Genomic DNA, 14318 nt, shown 5'->3' on the forward strand with positions numbered 1-14318 from the left:
GTGACCCCAGCCTTACTTCGCTCTCACACGAACGTATAACACGGCCGAGTGCTATGTGATGTTTTATCAGATATCACTCGGCCCAATGTTACACTATGAGGCAGCACAGATCTGTTATTTTTTCCACAGACCAAATTGGACTGTGGAAAAATAATCTGCAGTATGCTGTGACTTGAGTGACTCCAAAATTCGGATCACAAACACCCACTCAAGTCTATGAATGCATGTGAAACATCGGACTGCACTCAGCTGTCATCTGAGTGCAGTCCGACATCCACGGCCTCAGACAATGGAGATGGAGAAATTAAGTCCTTTGTCTTCTCAGTGTTCTCCGATTCTTTCATCCAAGAGAATCGGATCACACTAAGGCTATGTGCACACGCTGCGGTTTTTGCTGTGGTTCCACTGCGGTTTTGGCCCTACGGAACAGCAGCAGTTCCGCAGACATGGTACTTTACCATGTTAGCCTATGGGTTTTCAAAACCGCAGTGCTCACGCTGCGTTTTTTTCCGCGCGGTTTTGCTGCGTTTTTTTTCCCCGCAGCATGTCAATTCTGCGGATTCTGCTGCGGTTTCACACCTTTAACATAGAGGTGTGAAATCGCAGGTCACTTTACCTGCGGTTCCGCGAGAAAAACCCCGCAGGTGAATCTGCAGTGTGTGCACATAGCCTAAGATGACACTCGGATGAGAGTCTGAGCCGATTCTCTCGCATGAGAGAATTATCACCAGGGCATTACTCCCCTGACTGGCGTATGAGGGCCCACTGGGGCCAAATCTTCACCTGAGGTCCTTGGCAGGTCACCTGCATTTTTGATGCCTTTTTTTTTTCATGCGTTTTTGATGCGTTTTTCCATTGCATGAGGGTTTTTTGTCACTTGAAATAAAGCTAATTGAAAGTTGTCTTACGGGAAGGAAAAGAAAAAAAGTGATTGCCTGTTTGCAGATATATCGGGATATGTGCCCACGGTCAGTAAACGCTGTGGGTTGGACGCTGCGTACATCCACAATATCCAACCTGCAGAGTCCAGCTGTTACAGCATAGTGGATGGGATTTCTTGGATTTCAAAAAATCCCATGCCCACTATGTGTACACCAATGCCCACGGCTCACCCGCAGAGATGGAAATGTGGTATGTCTTTCCAGTATCCGCAGTGTAAATTACCAATTTACTATCATTAGATGCAGTAAAACCACATTATCTTCCTACTCACATGCATATATTAAGTGCGGGAGCGCAGCTTACGCATGTGTACTAATTTACATAATGGTGAATCTTGTGACACAGACGGACAAACACGACACAGGAAGTAGAGGAAAGCACAGAGAGCGGTCCCTTCCTTTTTAATAAATGAATAATAATAATAAAAAAAAAAATGGCGTGGAGTCCCCCTATATTTGCTAACCAGCCAGAGTAAAGCAGACTACTGGGGCTGCTATTTCAGGCTGGTAAGGATCCAATATCCATGAACCTTACCAACCTGATAATCCCAGGCCGCAGCAGTCTGCTTACCTTGGATGGTTAGCAAAACTAGTGGGATTCCCTCCAAAAAACCCAGCATGGGGTCCCCCAATTTTTGTTAACCAACCAAGGGAAAAGTAGACAGCTGCTGCCTGATATTCTCAGGCTGGCGAGGCCCATGGATTTTGGCCCTCACCAGTCTAAAAATAGCAGCCCACAGCTGCCTCACAATTGGCGCATCCAAAGATGCCCTGTAGCGGTGGCAAGTGGGGTTCATATTTGTGGGGTTGATGTCACCTTTGTATTGTCCGGTGACATCAAGCTCACGGCTTAGTATGGTGCTGGTAATATGTTGTCTGGTCATGGTGTGGCGGTATTTGTTTCTTGCATGTGGTATTATAGGTGACTGTGGTGGAAATATGTTGTCTAGTCATGGTGTGGCAATATTTGTTCCCTGTGTGTGGTATTATAGGTCACTATGTGATGGTAATATGTTGTCTGGTCATGGTGTGGCGGTATTTGTTCCCTGTATGTGGTATTATAGGTCACTGTGGTGGAAATATGTTGTCTAGTTATGGTGTGGCGGTATTTGTTCCTTGTATGTGGTATTATAGGTCACTATGTGATGGTAATATGTTGTCTGGTTATGGTGTGGCGGTATTTGTTTCTTGCATGTGGTATTATAGGTCACTGTGGTGGAAATATGTTGTCTGGTCATGGCGTGGCGGTATTTGTTCCCTGTATGTGGTATTATAGGTCACTATGTGATGGTAATATGTTGCCTGGTCATGGTGTGGTGGTATTTGTTCCCTGTATGTGGTATTATATGTCACTATATGGTGGTAATATATTATCTGGTTATGGTGCTGTGGTATTTATTCCTTACATGTGGTAGTATTCGGTCACTATGTGGTGGTAATATGTTATCTGGTTATGGTGCTGTGGTATTTATTCCTTGTATGTGCTTTTATAGTGGTATTATTGGTCATTTTAAACATTGAAAAATAAATAAAAATATAGCTAAATTGTAATGGATATTTTAACAAATGATTACTAGTATAGAGTAGAGCAGGGCCCGGCCAAAAGAGTCTACCTTGTTGTGGTGACGGATTAAAAAATATTTTGGCCAAAACAAAAGCCGCTGGCTATGTGTGTGATCTGGTGATGGGAAGTGTTAATGTGTGATTGGTGAGGACGTGCTGCAGAAGTGGAGTTTTTCCAATAGAGGGTTGGGAGGGACTGTGGACGGTTTGAGGGGTGGAAGCGGAGCTGGGGTGGAGCCTGGGCAAAGTCTCAAGGGAGCTCTGAAAGCTTTGCCAGTATGGGGCCCCGAAATTCCTATTGGTAGCCCTGATATCAGCCTCGGGGGGGGGGTGGGGGGGAATCATATTTCTGGGTAGTAGAAATATATTAAAAACTGTTTTCACATATGTGAACGATGACTTGTAGGAGTATACCCAATAATGAAATCAGAAAACAAGCGAGTCTCCATAGTAAACTTTTTCTTTTATGACACATAAACTGATCACAGAACAGACATTGATCTGAATGAATGGTTACAGCTGTCACAGATCAGACATACAACACATTGAGATACCAGCATGCAAAGATACGCAGCTCTGTGTCTGCCGGGGCCACAGAGGGACCCCAAGCCTTTCCTATTAAGAATGCCCGTCCCCAGTTCTCTGTGCATCCTGCCTTTCAGCTTCCTGCTTGGTGCAACTTTATTATGCTCTGGTAGCAAAAGTCCCCCTATGTATTGCCAAAACCTGTCTTCTAGTTTTAAACTAACCCTTGTAGGATTGCCATTACATTGCTTGTAAACATTGCCTCCATGAAGAATAAAAAACGTCAAGATTTTATTCTCTGCATCCCCCCACTATCTCCCGTTGGGTAACTAATGCTGTAAGCAGGGGTGCTATTTTGAGCACTAATGTCCTATCATAAATATCAACCAAAATAATCATGTGGTCAGGGAGTCCCTTTTAATTTAAAAATTGCATGAGGCCATGTTCAACTTTCAGACCCATGGCAATCCCATTGTATATTTTTATTACATGCATTTTCTTCCTTCTAGGAATCGGCTGATACAGCTGGTGGTTGGAAAAGTTTTGTTGTCAAGTTTTGCGCCCATTCTCCGCCTGCAGGACACAGCAGGTATTACGGTTCATTATGAAAAATTAGAGGTAAACTACATGATGCACGCTAACTCTGCAAGCAAAAATCAAACCTTAGATGAAGACAGGTTCACTCCTGCTTTTACCGTTTCTTACATTAATTAAAAAAAAAAAAGAAGTTGTTTCTTTTTGCTCATGCTGTCTGCTATTTGGTCTGTCTGTAACAATGAAATATCATTTTAATATGTCACTCTTAATCCATTGTTCCATTTATTATGCTAAAATAAATAAAGCTTAATCATTGTATAGCAAATTTCTTAATAACTTTAGGTTCTCTGATTGCTGTCAGCGAATGAAAACGTACTTGTTAATATCAATGAGGTTGAAAAACACAGGTGGCTTTGATGTACTCTTATCTAAATATGTCCACAATTATGAGCTAATTAATATAGCTTTATCGTGGTCTCTGTTTTTCTGACTCAGAGTTCCAAATCCCCTGTATAAACAGTGCATTAAAAACTATTATTCTGGCTGCCACCAGAGGGAGCTTGTGAGTCAACTGTATACTGTTTTATTATTGAGTTCAATTTGCATACAGTATGCAGTTAGCCCCACCTAGTGGTGGCAGCAGATTTACTAACATTTTAATGCTTAAATTAGAGCAAAATGCACAAAAATTACTAAAATATGCAGCACATTTGGACTGAAATTGAAATCTGTGTATATTTGTGCTACAATTTGTGTCATTTTGAGAGCCATTAATAATAAATGATTGGACCGATGGTGTCTATCCTTTATCCTGCTGACTTTATTGGCGTGGACCAGCACTTTAAGTTCTCATTCAGACTTCTGTGTTTCATGTACATATTCAATCCGCATTTTTTTTTTTACCAATATAATATATAGTCTATGAGGCTGTGTACGTCTGTCTGCAAAAAAAAAAAATAATAAAAATAAAAGGAGAAATCCAATTTTATATGAGCCATGGATCAAACTCACCCACTGAAATCAATGGCTCCATGCAAAAAAAAAAACAAAAACCAGACAGCAGCAGCAAGTCACACGAATGCTATCTGGTTTGTACCAGTGAATGGGTAGGAGAAGCTTTATTGTGTGTATGTGTGTGTGTATATATATATATATATATATATATATATATATATATACACAATTATGTCTATATTTTTTGCATACAGGAGGAAAAAAAATCACATGCCATACTAATCGTAAAAAGAAATAGACCAAAAATGGTTGAAAGTCTCATACGGCACATTAATGCACTGGATATGATAAGGACAGGTTTCCAACCATTGAGTGTATAAAATAACATTGGCATTCACTACGTTCACTGACAGCAAGCAGAGATCTTGAAACTAGTTGAAAAAAATTTAAAAGATCTTAATTTTGAATATACAATAATTAAGCTTTATTTACATGATTCTGCCCCCCCCAAAAAAACTACTTTGGCAGTGAAAGAAAAAAAACTGAACAGAAAACACAGTAATGAAATAATTTATAACAGATCTATTACACATGAAAATTCGGAACGACCCGGATTATTTGGATTCAGGGCTGAGGCTTAGAAATGATGGAGCGGGGCTCTTGGAGGGAGGTTGGCAGTGTGACACAGGAAAGCCATCCCCAATGCTAGACTTGGTTTCTGGAGGCCAAAGCAAAAGATATAAGAATGAATCAAAGAGCTGCCATCTTTTAAAGCTGCGACCTCTCGGAGTCATCGCCTCTGACTGTGAGGTCCCTGTTAACTTGGGATATTGAAATTTTTTTTATTTAAAGCTGCTTTTTCAATGTTTTTTTTTTTCAATCTGCACTGCCCAAGTCCTTTCTCCACGATGACCTTTTGGTTTAAGTATGAAGCTTGGTGACCACTTTGTAGTTCCACATAGGGTCGTGAACGTAAGAGGTAGTGCAAGAGAATTAAGAAGGGCAGTAATCCGCGCTGAGATTGAAAGTCCGGCTGTTCAGATCTCCACAAATCCACCTTAAATATGGCCCCGTTTGGAGGCAAGTGCATTGGATATGGGTTAAAAAAAAAAACAAAATAAAACTGGAAGTGCGAGAATAATCATGGAAATGAACAGAACAGAAGGAGCCGGATGAGACTGCCTCAAGAACATGGTAACAGGGAGAGACAGCTGCAGGAAACGAGGAAGGTGCCACCTTAAGAAACATGGCGCCCACAGTGGGATCATACATACAGTAAGGATTAGAGAAGTATACAGCGTCTTGCTGCTATAAATACACACACACATCAAATATTTTATATATTACTTTTCATAACATGTATAAAAAAATAAAAGTCCTTCATATCTGAATAATGTAAAGAGCTGGATGCACAGCAACACGGGGGACGCATTTAAAGGAAAACTATCATATGTCTACGTACTATATAATATATTGTACATCATCAGATTATGCAAACCATAATAATCCTCACGAGATTATCTAATATTAATATCGTTTTGACCTGCTGAAAAGGCTCAACGGGGCAACAGGTGTCTTTTGAGGTCTAAGCGCAATTTTTTCAATGTGGCCAGCAGGTGTCACTCTAGGTAGTAAAATTTAGGGCACTTTTTATTGCGCCATTTTTTTGGCACTTTTTGAGCAAACGTTGCTTTTTTTTTTTGCAATTTAACAGTGGACGGAAATTATGCAAATAAGGAATAAGTCAGATTTACAACTTGGAATTCTTAAAAAAAAAAAAAAAATGTGAACAAAAATAATTAGAAACAGAACTGCTATACCTACAAAAGAAAAATGAAGCTTGGCACAAATAATAGCACTGCACCAGCAAAAAAAAAAAGTTCCCCTCCTTTCCTGAGTGAGTGGTGACCAGCTGTTGTAGAACTAGAACTCTCAGCACGCTCTAGTTGCAGACCACTGCTCCGCACCGTAGATATTATACTTTATTATTGAAGATAATACATTATTATGACAGTTTTCCTTTAAAAGAATTGCAGATGTGAGAGGGGACGGGGGAAAATACTTGATTTTTGCCATGTGTGATTTGGACATTATCTACAAAATGTCCCATGGAAATCCAGTAAACGCTGGCGCTTCTACTGGGGATTAGATATTGCTTCACTGGTTTTTGGTTGCAACTGGCTGCTCAGTCGTGTACTAGGAGACATATCATTAAACCATAGTCTGACTCTTTAGGGAATGTTTGGACTTTTTTTGACTTCCTATTATTATCACCTTTTCTCTTGGTTATAGGATTGGGATGTGGATGAGCATACATCTGTATACTAGTGGGATGCCTTATCTTAGGTGCTGTGTGGAGGAGCCGGGGTTAAAGGATAATGAGCTTATAAGTAATGAGCTTATATGGGGGCTTCTCCGTCCTACAATGACTCTGCTGTGGCCAATTTCGCGCTTCCAAAATTCATAGTCCCAGTACAGACTGTGCTGTCCGGTCCTACTACAGGTCTCCGAGCCCAAAATCAACAATAGCCTCTCATATATGACTATGAAGCCGCTGAGTTCAGGTCAAGAGACCCATGGCTGGTCCAAAGTCAATGTCGGACATGTAAACCCGGCCTATGCAAGCTTTCTGCCCTGATTCTGCACTGCAGCGTAGGATTAATTTAGTGGGAGTAATTGCCCCTACTACTGTATCACTAGGGTATTGCTAAGATTCTCTAGGCCATATTGATGCAGGACAGATCCTATTAAGACTCTGTTCACACGTAACCTTTTTTTTTCTCCTTGAAAAATCCAGGCTTTAATTAGAAAATTGCGGCATAAATTACATGCATTTTTTATTATTTTTTATACATTTTTGCTGCTCATCCACTGGGAAAAACTGCAGTTAAAAACTTTGAAAAAACTTGACATGCTGTGTAAGGTCAAAAAATGCAAGAAAAAAAAATATTTGGCAAATCTCATTCATTTTGGTGTTACTATAAAACGTTGTTTTTTTTCCCCATATGCTACGTGTCAACAAGTCCTTAGGGTCTTGTCCCTCAAAATGCGTGGAAATAATTAGTAAAAGTTTCCTAGGATTCTTCTATGCAAAGTTTCGTCGACTCACGGTCCCAAGCGGAATACTAAAACCAATCCTAGATCAGTGGTCTGCAAACTATGGCTATCCATCTGCTATAACTCCTAGCATCCCATGTCCAGGAATGCCAGGAGTTGTAGTCTCATGACAAAGGAGTGTAATGGCTTCCTGTGCAGAGATCCAGCATAGATTAAGGAGACTTGATTTTTTTTCCCAGGGAGCATTGCCTGTATGTAAATGAGATCCCCTGGAGGAAGAAAAGTGTCTCTCTAGTGCCACCTACAGGAACAAACTAAAAAAAAAATCCATAGAATTATATAACTGGGCATGTGGAACACCCTGCACAAACAGGACAGCTGGTAATAGAAGAATAGCACAATGCATATGTGGTTCCTCACGGGTGGAGATGCTAGATGATATGGTAACCTTCTAAGAAGGTAAATTCATCATTTATCTACTGCCTAAAAACATAATGGTCGTGCCATGCAAAGGATCGTCTAACAAAACGGTCGTTGCTTGGCCTAAGTGCAATGAGTTCTTACTAATACAGCAGAAAGCCACCATAAATATTGGAAAGAAACGACATAACAATGCGTTAGCGGTTCAGACGACCGCCTTGTGGGGCTCCAGCCTAATGTTGCAAGTGACGGTCCCATGCACGGACTGTCCGCGGGTCTACTGAGACAAAATTAGGCTGCGGACGGCCCGTGACACACAGATGTGTGAATGTGGCATAAGTGACAATGGAAATACTTTGCTACTCCCTGTGTATTACAGGAGAGGGTAAGCCCCACCCATGAGGAACCGTGATAAAGCAAACCTTAGCTGTTTCTACGGTATTTGCACATTTAGAAACAAAAACCCTAATGAAAACTTCTACGAACTGTTGGCTATTTACGAGCTGCCATGGCATTCACGCCCAGATTATACTTAGGTAGTTGAACGCTGCATAATGATAGTTCCTCTTTTTTTTTAGGGCTCAATTGGGCAAACTTTGTCCTGGTAACAATGCACTCCGCTGACGATGACTGCAAACCCGCGAGCTGCAATTTGGCGCCATCGCTAAACTACTGTCTATTGCACCGAAGCACAGTTGCTTGGAAAAATGTAATTTGGAGAATACGTCGGATAATTTTTAATCTCTGCTATCGTACATTTTGGGTTGATCTTATCTGACGCCCGTATTTTTTTCTTCCTTTTTTAACAAATATATAAATTTGCAGCTGACATCCCGTCCATCAGTAGCCTTGCACTTTTTATATTGCACTCATGTCCCCTGCATGGGATTTTTTTTTCCGTTCTGCTTTTATAAATAAAAAAAAAAATGCTGTACAATTTACCCTCCCCAAACGTGGGCTAAAAAAGTCTGTGATCCAGGATGGGAAGGGTCCTGGGTTCACCTCCCACCAGCCCCCCAAAATTTGACGTGTTAACTGCAACTATCCAATAAATATTCCATTCAGTGATTCTCCACACTTTTGACACAGAGACGAGAAGAACTGGGGTGTAGCAAAGACGCTTATACACAAGATCTCAATGTCAGTCTGAACAGGGCAAGAAGACGTGTCTTTTTTTTTTTTTTTTTTTTGGGGTGGGGGTGTCTTTTTTTTCCTCCCTTCTCAGACTATCCAAGAGCTGGATAAGAAAGCCTCCTGGATGGCTGATCAATGCGGAAAAAAAGTACTATAGGAGAGGAAGATCCGAGTGTTCTCCGCAGGGTGACTTCCTTCCGCTCCTCTCGCCGTGACGGACCAGGCTTTGGCAGGGCTGGTAATGTTTGGATTAGGGTTTCATTTTTGGGATTTCTTTTATAAGAGGTGTTCTCGGTGTCTGACATTTCTTGGCTGTCTAGCAAGGTAGTTTCATTTGTACATTTATTTTATTTTATTTTTTTGGATTTCAATTAGGTTTAAAGCCAAAGATATGAGTGTAGTTTTAGGTAAAATAATTCCCGCACTCCATAAAGTTCGCCGCCTCTAGAAAAAAAAAGGAAGGGTACGGCTTTTCTACGGTGATCAACTCCATTCCATACCGCCACTGCCTCTTTCCCACCCAGAGGCAGAAGCAACAAGGGGCAGGGAGGTCTTCACAGAAGTGGAGGAGAGACCCGTCGGGGGGCCTGTTGGGTGCGGACTAGCCGCGTAGTTGGTCTGTTTGCTGATATTTGTATCATCCATTAGCGAGAGGCGGTATCCAACAGGAGAGGTGTAGCAGGGGTCCCGGAGCGAGAGGCTGAACTGCTGGCGGTGGGACTGGCAGCAGGTGTGACGGGGTTGGTTGGTGCTGGCTGTACGCTGGGTGGGTGGTGCAAGGGTTGTCCGCAGATATGATGGTGTTTCTCCCAGTCTTTGTGTTGGCAGAAGGAACCGCAATATCGCGCCGTGTTGCAGCCGCTGCAGGTCTCACTTGCTTTCCGGCCACAATTCCAACAGCTCTGTGCACAAGACAAAAAAAAAATTGAGAAATCAATTATACTTCACAGGATTGCAGTCTGTAAAACGCAAATATTCTATGCGCTACGGCCGTTACCTCACTTGAGTCTTCCTGTTGATTGATGACGGACACGGCATCCTCTGACGCTTGCCGCTTTGCTTCCGCCAAGGCTCGTTCCATCTTGGCCCTCTCTAAAGTGATGAGGTCGTGAGCCTTGCGTTCCGCTTCGGACACAGCCTTCTGGAGCTCTGACATGGCCTGGCGTTTGACTTCGTTCACCGCCTCCTCTGTGCGGGCAGAGAGACAGCTCAGATGGGAAGATGAGCCCTGAGAGGTGGGGGGGACTCAGGTGTAGGAGGGGATTAAACATTTAAGTATATACCCTACGATACAATTTTATATGTGAACATTTCATCATTATTGTATGACATTGTATATAACAACCATGACGTGCTACTAACGTATTACATAAGTGTCATAAAGCCCCTACACACAGTAGACTAATCACCGATATCAATGGGTTCAGCTGACGATCTACTGTGTATGGGGGCACCAGCCAACTCATGTTGATCAGGCCTGTCCAATTTTGGAAAATCTAATCCCATTGTTCTCCCTGAGATAGGGAACATGGCGTCCACCTGAACGACTGCTCCCGGGTATGAGAGTGTCGGCCGAGAGACATCGTTCGGCCAACAACCGTCTAACGTCTATAGCTAGCTTTATTCTCTAGCTTTTATCTAGGGCCCAATTTGCAATCTACAGGCCCCTTTGTAAATAATATACAACACACACGATGGAAGAAGGATAGTGGGTGCAAGCACAAACGACTGGGGAAAAAATGAGATTCCCATCTGATCCAGTCATGGTATAGCTACAAGATACGCCATGGATGTATTTTAGATGACAGTCAAGGAAACGCTCAACTATCTCCAAAACAAGGTGTAATTAGAGAGATGGTCACCATTCACATTCATCAGTATGGGCACACATTGGGACCCTTCCTGAAGATCTATTCGTTTCCAACGGGACTGCTTGGCGCTAGACTTGGCAAGAAAAGGAACGCAGTATCGGTTGGCCATGCTCCATTCTAACGAGGATAAATGTGCTCCTTTTTGCTGATCGGTGCGAGTCTAAACTGTCGGACCCACAATGATCAACAAGTTGTCTTCACATGTGGGCTGCAGATGCTAACACTATGGTCACGATGCCAATGTTACACTCATTTTCCCTCATTTGTCCTCTCCATGATGCCTTTAGAACTGATCACTCACCTGCCTTTCTCCAGATCTCTTCCGGCAAATACCCGGCTGGCGTCCTATGTAGGAATTCCCGTGATGGTTCTAAAAGGGTGGAAAAAAAATGGCATGAAATAAGTGCACAAGGCTAAAGAGTTTCATTGGTTCTGCAATCATTCCCACAGATGTCATTACTTCTCTTACCTGCTGGGGAGGACTCGGTGCTAGAGGAACTGCTCAGGTGTCTGGCCGGCTGAGCCACAGAGCTGACACTCTTCTTCAGGTCCTCGGCATCGCTGTAGCGGCGTACCCAGTGGTTAAGCTCCTCTCTGTCTGCTTCTTGGCAGCGGCGGAGGACGGTCAGTGAACGCCGTGTTTTTTCCACCATATCCATGATGCAGTTTAAGAGCTGGAAATAAATGGTAATAGTCACCGTGTTACAAGGGTGAAATCTGGTTACGACCTATCCATAGAGGGTTTCCAACCGCTGGGACCACTGACTGGTTTGGATCGGCAGTGCGCATGCCCAAACGCCGCTCCATTCATTTTCGATAAGGCTGCTTTTTTCAGTAGAATGAATGGAGCGATGGTCAGCATCCGATCTGTTGTGCCGATCGGTGCAGATCCCAGTGGGGATAAGTAAGTTATAACATGTTTTCACTGGACAACCGCCTTAATAATTCCATCATGGTGCATTTACCAGACATGGTATTCAAGGGGAATTGAATATGTGGGACTCTAATCCCTGAATTGGACAATAAATAGCAGTCTATTTACGCATCTAGAAGAAGTATTACTTTTTTTTTGTGTAGTAGTATCACTTTCCCTTTAATACCGCCATTGAGTTTGCCCACTCACGTTGTTGAGATGCTTCCATTCCTCCGCCCACTCGCGCTCCGTCAGCCTATGATCAATTACTTCGTGCACAGCTGAAACGTGAAAAAAACAAGCTGGTTAGGATAAAATCCATTAACAATTAGGTTTGTTTTCCCGCAGCCTTGGAAGAAGACATATGGGAGAATTGCACAAACACATTTATATTCTCTGGCAATAAAAACCCGCAAAAAGCAGTGAGCAAGCGCTTTGTATGACGGCAGTGTGATCGCACTATGCTCTGGTCGTAATCGCCCCGGTACGCAGCTTGTAGGCAGGACGGTGGGGGGCACGGATCATAGTGATGTACAAATGACACAGCGCAATGATGAGATCACACCGTATTGGCAAGTATAGATTCCTTCTGACAGTGTATGCTGTAACTCCAAAGTTGCCTACAAACCTTTAATAGTGCTCTTCCTCCCAACCGCCCCCCACGGACATGCATGCTCATCCAAGAAGGGTTGTAGGGTAATAATCCATTGCCAGAAGCTTTAGGTGGTGGATTATTTCCTTTGAAAACAAAAGGATTAGGCATGTTGAAATTCAACATGTCCAATCCCCCCCCCCCCTAAAATGGCTTGCTGGGATGAATATGATCTTATGTGTATGTAACATGACTATAAATCTAGAGAACGGATGGGATGGATCTGCCAGTAGCAGTCACTGATATTTGGTGGCTCTCAACTTTGGTTCATAAAAGATGGTGGGACCCCATCTTTGATGCTCATGTACCCTACTAGGTTAAAAGGGTTGTTTGCGAAAAGAAGTTATAATTTCTATGGATCGGTGGGTGTCCGACCGATATACCCTCCACTGAATGAGACACTTTTCTCTCCGCTAGAATGGAGTTGGCATGCCCGACCGCTGCATCACACATTCCCAGAAGTGAAGCACTTCTTATAGAAAATCAATGGAGAAGTGGTCGAGCACGACCACTATTACTTCAGTCCAAAATGGATAAAGGTGCCCTGTTCTGCCAATCAGTTGGGATTCAAGTGATCAGACCCTCAACAATCTATAAGTGATCACATATCCCTAGGATACGTGACAACTTTTCTTTACCAGGCAACCCCCTTAAGTCTGAGCACACAGCATCATCTCCCTTACCTGCCTGTCGGTGACGTTCTCGCATCTCCCTTGGATCTGTATGTCGGTAGTGGTGGGCCAGCACCATATCCTCTAAGCGATAGTGCTGTGTTGGTGGGGGTGTGGGATGTGGGAGGCCATTGGTGGATGGGTGAAGAAGCCCATTACTGGGACTGTATCTTTGTGCTGGACTTGTGGTACATGGACGCTTGGGGAGGTGATCCGGATGGAGACCTTCCTGTGCACTCTCTTTGGTCCTGACAGTGAAGAAAAATATCATTCATTTTTAGTAATACACGCTCCTTTGCCCTTTTTTTAAGTAAATTAGATCTTTTCGCAAAGTCCCATCTGTAAAAATTTTCTTACTTGCTCTGAAAGGGACCTCGAAGAATCACAGAGGTGGACAAAACAGATTATTTGGCATTGGAGGTTATAAGGGGTATAACCCCATGTGTATGTACCGATCTAATGTTTTATATTAAAGATGAACTAATTTTTATTTTTTTTATTTTTTATGCACTTTTTTTGGCTGTAGATCTTTGGGATCTGAGTCCAGAGCCCCCCCGTTGATTGCTCAAAAGACCACTGAGAAGATTGAGTAGACCACTGAGAAGATGGAGTAGATCCCTGAGAAGATGGAGTAGATCCCTGAGAAGATGGAGTGGACCCCTGAGAAGATGGAGTAGACCCCTGAGAAGATGGAGTAGACCACTGAGAAGATGGAGTACGAATTTAGAAGAAAACCTATGACGTCTATTGGATCCGTACTCAGCTTTGTGCACTTTGTCAGGCAGGAGCAAGTGCACAGTGGTCTTTTGAGCAATTGGTTGGGGTCTCTAGACCTGGACCTACATTGATCTGCAGGCAATTAATGTGCCTGAAAAATATACACACCTCTTAAACCTTCAACTTACAAATGGTGTCTTTCCCTCATCCTTCAAACATGCCTCAATCACACCCATCCTCAAAAAGCCCTCCCTTGATCCATCCCCTGTGTCTAACTATCGCCCGATATCTCTTCTCCCTTACGCCTCAAAACTACTGGAACAGCATGTATGTCACGCCGTGCTGATATACTCACCCGGCCTC

At 42.9% G+C, this 14318-nt stretch overlaps 1 protein-coding gene across 5 annotated transcripts in view; it reads right to left on the reverse strand.

Moving 5' to 3' along the window:
* Positions 1 to 2946: 2946 nt before the first annotated feature.
* Positions 2947 to 14318, reverse strand: part of CBFA2T3 (CBFA2/RUNX1 partner transcriptional co-repressor 3) — a 111947-nt gene continuing 100575 nt past the window's right edge. For 4 of the 5 annotated variants that reach the window (XM_073583544.1, XM_073583524.1, XM_073583550.1 and 1 more), the window contains 6 exons: positions 13251 to 13486; positions 12126 to 12196; positions 11472 to 11676; positions 11304 to 11372; positions 10129 to 10319; positions 2947 to 10033 (listed from right to left, as the gene is read on the reverse strand). In XM_073583544.1, coding sequence (XP_073439645.1) covers positions 9776 to 10033; positions 10129 to 10319; positions 11304 to 11372; positions 11472 to 11676; positions 12126 to 12196; positions 13251 to 13486 — 1030 coding nt within the window. In that variant the 3' untranslated portion in view covers positions 2947 to 9775. Of the gene's footprint in view, positions 10034 to 10128; positions 10360 to 11303; positions 11373 to 11471; positions 11677 to 12125; positions 12197 to 13250; positions 13487 to 14318 lie in introns of all 5 variants that reach the window. The other variant, XM_073583557.1, reaches the window with a different exon arrangement.

Source organism: Dendrobates tinctorius, unplaced genomic scaffold (assembly GCF_039654945.1).
Source record: "Dendrobates tinctorius isolate UK_male_01 unplaced genomic scaffold, ASM3965494v1 ptg000009l, whole genome shotgun sequence".
NCBI lineage: Eukaryota > Metazoa > Chordata > Amphibia > Anura > Dendrobatidae > Dendrobates > Dendrobates tinctorius.